Below are 6,678 nucleotides of genomic sequence, written 5' to 3' on the forward strand. Positions count from 1 at the left end.
CTCCTTCTCAACACTGAACTTGGCCTCTCTCTCTCTCTCTCTCTCTCTCTCTCTCTCTCTCTACAAGAATCAGAAATTCAAAACCCATATATTTCCAGTTTATCTATCTGTTTGGAAGAATCAAAAGTCCCGTATCGATGTATCATTTCAGATTGTTCAGAAAATCCAAAACCCATATCCTTCAGTTTCCATGGCTGCTGTTCCAGTTCGGGTCGCCGTTCCAAGCTTCAATCACCGGCGGTCTCTCTCTCTCTATGCAATCTTGAGGGTAAAATTGGCATCTGAAATCACCCATCAAGCCTCTCCTTCCCTTTCCCTTCATTTCCTCCCATTTTTGGGAGGTTAAGAAATCTACTGTTGAAGGCACAAGCTAACCCTCCAAACCCTTCCCTTCACTTCCCTTTCCTTTCAACAATTTTTGCCAAACACACATTTTTAATCCCCCTTCATCACCTTCCCTTCCCTTTCCTCCCTTTTCTACTCTACCAAACTGACCCTAAGCTTTGAAAATAGTTTGTCAATTCTTAGAAAATGTATGAAATACAATAAGTATGTATATAAAAGAGAACATAAGCATTTTTAAAGAAAAAGAAAAAGAAAAAGAAAAAAAAAAAAAACATAAACATTTAACATGAATATGTATGTAAGTATTTGATGAATAATAATCAAAAAGCAAAATTATTAAGTTAAAATTATGTATTGTATGTATTTGATATATTTTATCATAAAATTAATATTAAAGGATATTATTATATATTTTAATAATAAAGAAAGGGTTCAGCATGGCTTGGGGGCCTCTTCCCAAGCCCCGAATTGAGATTTTGGGTTAGAAAGTTATGTTACTTCGGATTATTCGTATAGTTAATCTCAACGGATAAAAAATAATAAAAGTGATTTTAGTTGATTTCACTCTCACACTTTTTAGGTCTTCAAGAGCTTTAATGGTTTGGATTTAGTAACACTTATTTTTGTTGTTACTTGGATCATGGAGGTTCGAGCGACTGTTGGTGAGAGATAGAGATCATGGGTTCTCTTATGTATTTTTATTTTTATTTATTTATATATATATATATATATATATATATATATATATATTTTGCCTTAAGTTGTCCTATACCTTAAAACAGAAGAATTAGGAAGGATGATGGAGTTAAGAATAGAAGCCCACTTGCGGGGTTAGAGAGCGAACATAGTATGGGCCACACCGAGGGTATGACAAAAATTTTGCTGCATTCACTGATCCAAAAATTGTGCATTTGCAGCTTCACGTTTAGGTCTTCCTTTCTGGATACCTATCTCAATTCTTTGGGAACCAACTACACAGATGGAGAATTCGAGCAGTTCATAAACAAATCACAATTTATCAAGAAATTGGGTAAGTTATGCATTAAATAACACTGTTAATTTCAATTTCATAGTTCTAATTTGATATAGAATATTCGACTAGATAAGAATTTCAACTGACATGAAGACTCAAATGACATAGATAAACTTAAGGAGATAGAAATAACAACTATTACCTTTTCCAATGACTCTTAAATCTGTAATGGACAAGGAAAGTAAATTTATTTCATGATAGAATACTACTACCGTTAATGCTTCTATAAAAGAAGTCATCAATCAACCTAAAAAGTCATCACTTCTCTCTTGTCTTGCAGGAATCGCCACCGGCTCCGGAGTGTGCAGATTTTTGCATCAACAGTTGGCGCCGTCTATGAGAAACGTGTGTTAGTCCCAACAAATTATGACCTAGAAATTATTCATCTATAACGATGTTTGTGTTCTTGGCCTTTGTCGTCGACACTGGCCAACTACGTTTCGTTCATAATCGATCACAAAAAAAAAATAATAATGCCATGAGTTTAGTGACGAATAGGTCTCTGTCTCCATCGATATCTACAACCAAGAAACTAGGTACGTATCTATTACTTTTATCAAATTTGTGGTTGATTCATACTCAATAAATCCAATTCTCTCATATATGCTCTGATACATATCTTGTATAAATATATATCATATATATTTTATACTACATAGATGAGCATATACAGATGATCTTTCTATGAGCATGAGTTAGATTAGATCATACTAAACAATAAGTATCTTAAAAGGCACCCAATGGTATTTGGGTTTAGTGGTTTGGAAGCACCAATTATTATTACATGATCACATTCCCTGTGTTTGGCCTAAAGATAATTTGGGTTTGGTGGTAGACCACATTTTGCATTCACCCACCATTCTATTTGATAATGTACATCTCATTGAAGATCTTTTCAGAGGCCGAAGGGAAAAAATAATAATAATAAATAAATAAATAAATAAATAAAATTGTCCATCAAGTGTGACAGTTATTTATATGACGTATATCTACGTGTATTCTTTTAGCTTCCTTAAACTGTCTCGCCATTGATATATTACTGTTGCATATGTCCATTGATAGGTCATATGCAGCTCTATATATTTTTAGTGTAAGTAATTCTTGCCCTCTTGTAAAATTGTTAAAAAAAAAAAATAAAAAAAAAAAAAAAAGGAATGAATTTTCTTGAAGTTGACTAGCTAATTCAATAAAACTTAAGAACCTTGGAGACATGAGTTGTCCTTCCTGGTTCAATTAGAAAATTACGATGACTATCCATAACTATGAGTAATAATATTAGAAATATGTTTCGGTAACCGTTGTTATCTTGAAGTGGTTTCGATTCATTGTAATTTTAATATGATCACAAAGTCCAAGACCTTGGGGTTTTGGGATTATTATATATAAAATAAATTTTCAAGAATATATGTCCAATAGCTTGTTGCATGCTTTGAGCGACATATGTATTGTATATAACAGTGACATCACTCAGCTCCATAGTATGGCATGTAAAGTAAACATGTTTATATTTATAAATTTAAATCTACTCATTAATAGACATGAGTTATGGTACATATATACATATTGGTACATATATAGAATTGATCATATCACTACTTTTTATGATTTAACTAATTAGAGTGTGAGTATTGTTCCTATATGCACTTGATAATCCTTTTTAGCATTTAAAGGTGCTTTCTGACTGGAGCATATATAGTTTAATGAGAGTGAGCATTTGAATATTCTTGAGTAAAAGTAATATGGTTTGAGATTCTCACATTCAACACAACACACAAGACTTTATGGCTATGTTGTATCCCTGCTTAGTTTCTTAAAGCAGTAAGATTTTGAAAAATAAAAATAAAAAATTATTTATTGCACATTATTTTCAACACATATAAACATTAGTATAAGGTTGGTCCATCTTTGCTCACTTCTTGAGCATGACTGACGAGCACACTTTTGAAGCATAAAGTCATCCAAGAATTAGTACCTAGCGTACAATGCCATTAGACGAGGATATTATTGGCTAATCACGTTGAGACTCGATCAAAAGGGCGAGCTCAGAATTACTACGAACCTTCTTATTAAAGGGGCGAGCTAAATGAAACTCATAATCGCCGTTCCCCGTATTAAAAGGGGTTGAAATAAAAGTGCCCCGTACTATACGGGCCGAACTGAATGAAACTCGTAATTGTCGTCCTCCGCATTAAAAGGGGTTGAAATCAAATTACCCTATACTATAAGGATCCAAGCTGAATGAAGTTCGCAATTGTCCTTCCCCGTACTAAAAGGGATCAAGTCAATGCGTTCTGTATTAAAAGGCCCCCTTATTAAAAGGATGAAAGACCGACTATACCTCATTTCTTCATTAAAAGGCGAGAGGCCGACTACACCTCATTTCTTCATTAAAAAGACAAGAGTCCGACTACACTTTCTTCCCTTATTAAAGGGACGAGAGGTTGACAATGCCTTCTTCTATCATTAAAAGAACGAAAAAATGACTACTCCTTCTACACAGAAGGGTGAGATAATTAAAGTTTCCTTCATTTACTAGAGAGACGAGACGACTACCTCTCGTATTAAAAGGGTCACCTTTATTAAGACTACACCTCTTTCCCCCGTAAAGGAACGAAGGGTCAACTTCATCTTCTTCCCTCGGTAAAGAGACGATGGGTTAACTACTCCCTTATTAAAGGGTGAGCTCACAAAGCTCGAGCAAATCCACTCCCTTATTAAAAGGGGCAAGAAAGTAGCCATCAAGTATGCTTAGCTTGGAAGAACTTGGCATTCCCGACACTTGACAAGCCAGATTTCGGGAATGAGGGACTACTGATACGGAATATTCGACTAGATAAGAATTCCAAGTGACACAGAAACTCAAAGGGCTTGGATAAACTTAAGGAGATAGAAATAATAACTATTACCCTCTCCAATGACTATTAAATACGTAATGGATAAGAAAAGTAAATTTGTTTCATGATAGAAAACTACTACCGTTAATGCTTCTATAAAAGAAGTCATCAGTCAACCTAAAAAGTCATTAGTTCTCTCTTGTCTTGTAAGAATCACCACCGGCTCCGGAGTGTACAAATTTTTGCATCAACATAATTATATAAAGTTTTTGTTATGTGTGGTTGCATATATATATATATGGCATAAGATACATTGATATGAATTTTGATTGTGTTTATAGGAGGGATATTCAAGGATCTAATGCCTGAAGAGGACTCCTTTGAGGAAGCTTTGTATATATTTGATATTGGTCATAATGATATGGCTATGGAACTTTTTGCTAACTGGACCGTAGAGGAAGTCAATGCATTTATACCAACCCTAATCAATAGGTTATCCAATGCTATCAAGGTAATCTTCATTATAAAAGGAGGATGGTATGTGCCAAGAAATTATTATATGGTTCGGGATAATGTGGTTACGGTCAATCACGAGTTTTCATGCTATTAAATATATCAATTTTATTTAACTTTATGTTGCGTGATACTAATACCGTGTGATTGAACCATATGATCCCAGATCATGTATTTTCTATGGACATGTGTGTAGTTAATGCATCTCTTTCTTGTTCGTCCCACTATTCTGCATTAATTATTATCTTTTCACAATTCCATTAATTTATCGAGCGAAACTCAATGATATCTTTTCTATTTTTCAAAGTGGAAGGCGAAGGTTTGAGCCCCCTTGTTAACATAAAAGGGTGTGCAAGTGTCTTGACAAAAATGATAAAACAAAAAAAGATCCATTAATGAGTTATAAACTTATATGATTTTGCACTTATGATCTAGATGAAATGTTAATTCAATTAAACAAGTTTACAAGACTTGAACAAAACCAAAATTACTAGGGAAAAATTTGGTATTTTTTAAATGCCAATTTTGAAATTTCAAATTGTTGAATGTTAGAAAAAATCATTGTTGACTAGTGTTGACCATTAACAGAAGCAGAACCTATTATAAACCCATGTATATTGGGGAGTCCAGTCAATGTAATTTTTCAAGTAAGAAGAGAGGCATGTGTAAATTATGATGAATCTCATGAGAGTTAACATTAATTTACTATTTTCTTTGTTGGGCCTGTTTGGTTTGTAAATCTGAGAACAGTTTTCTGTTTTCTAGAAAACTGAAACATAAAATTGTATAAAAAGCTCTATTTCGTTCAATTTTTTGAATTTTTTTATTGTGAATACTCAGTTATGTTAGTTTTCAGAAACTCAGAAAACGCAAAACAGTTTTCAAAGAACAATAAAATACTGTTCTTGCCTTTTTAGAACCGAGTTTTCAGAAAACTGCATCGAGCAGATTTTTTTGTCTTGTTTTCTAATAATAGAAAACTGTTTCCATAATTACAAACCAAACATGCCCAACAAAGAAAATGGTAAATTAATGTTAATTCTTGTTCTCTTATAGTTTTCTTAAACCAGTTTTTTATTATCTAAATTCTTAAGAATTGTTTTGAGAGTTACAACCAAGCAAGTCGAATTTTTTTGGAATATCCGGGCCTTTTGCCCTATCTAATTTCTGAATACCATGCAAAGCGTCCCTCTGCATGGGGTAGATTATTATAAGAATAATTTTTTTTGTTTTCAATGAAAATTAGAAATTTGAGATTATATTAGAATTGGTATAATGGTGAGATTATGATACTTCAAGATGTATACAAGTTGGGAGGTAGATCATTTTGGGTCCAGAACACCGACCCCTTTGGCTGCCTTCCCCTTCTGTTGACGAGTTTTCCGGAGGCAGCGGCTCAAAACGACAATGTAGGGTGTGAAATTCCTTTCAATCAGTTATCTCAGTATTACAATTACATATTGAAGGAGGCGGTTGCTCAACTCGGGAAGGATCTTCCTTTAGGTGCAATCACATATGTAGAACAGTAGATGTCTACACCATCAAGTACGATCATCAGTCATCCACAAAAATGTGGTACGTTATGTTTCATGTTACATAATTCAATGTTACAATTACAAATGAATCAAGTTGTGACAAAATTTGGGGTGAAATTTGGGCGGGCTAACCTAATCCAACCCGAACTTAGCTCGAAAATTTTTAAAATTGGGCTTTTAAATTTCCAATCGGGTTCAAATTGGGTTGGGTTTTCTCAAAACCCAGGCGTATTCGGGTTGGGCTCGGGCTCGACCCGAACCCAACCCAAAATTAAAAGTTTTTTATTTTTATATTTAAAATAAAATAAGGAAAGTTTTATTTTTTTGTCTTAATAAAAATAAAATTAGAGTTGGAAGTACAAAAAAAATTAATAATTGAATACTTCAGTCTCAAGACTAACCGTTTGATTAGATTGAA

The 6,678-nt window shown here is 33.6% G+C and overlaps 1 protein-coding gene across 1 annotated transcript; it reads left to right on the top strand.

The window, feature by feature from the left end:
- Window positions 1-190: 190 nt before the first annotated feature.
- On the top strand, window positions 191-6,254 carry LOC132272522 (GDSL esterase/lipase ENOD8-like). The gene is made up of 4 exons (XM_059773654.1): window positions 191-240; window positions 1,263-1,375; window positions 4,554-4,723; window positions 5,991-6,254. Exons 1-4 carry the CDS (start codon window positions 191-193, stop codon window positions 6,252-6,254), a joined length of 597 nt encoding a protein of 198 aa, XP_059629637.1.
- Window positions 6,255-6,678: the final 424 nt, after the last annotated feature.

This window comes from Cornus florida, unplaced genomic scaffold (genome assembly GCF_030987335.1).
Source record: "Cornus florida cultivar Cherokee Brave unplaced genomic scaffold, ASM3098733v1 CherokeeBrave_3.0.0_Hap2_Chr09, whole genome shotgun sequence".
In the NCBI taxonomy this organism is placed as follows: Eukaryota; Viridiplantae; Streptophyta; class Magnoliopsida; order Cornales; family Cornaceae; genus Cornus; species Cornus florida.

Coding starts and splice junctions, on each gene's coding strand:
- LOC132272522 (XM_059773654.1), top strand. CDS start 191: ATGGCTGCTGTTCCAGTTCGGGTCGCCGTTCCAAGCTTCAATCACCGG. Junction 241..1,262: donor CCAAGCTTCAATCACCGGCG/GTCTCTCTCTCT, acceptor GTGCATTTGCAG/CTTCACGTTTAGGTCTTCCT. Junction 1,376..4,553: donor ACAATTTATCAAGAAATTGG/GTAAGTTATGCA, acceptor TTGTGTTTATAG/GAGGGATATTCAAGGATCTA.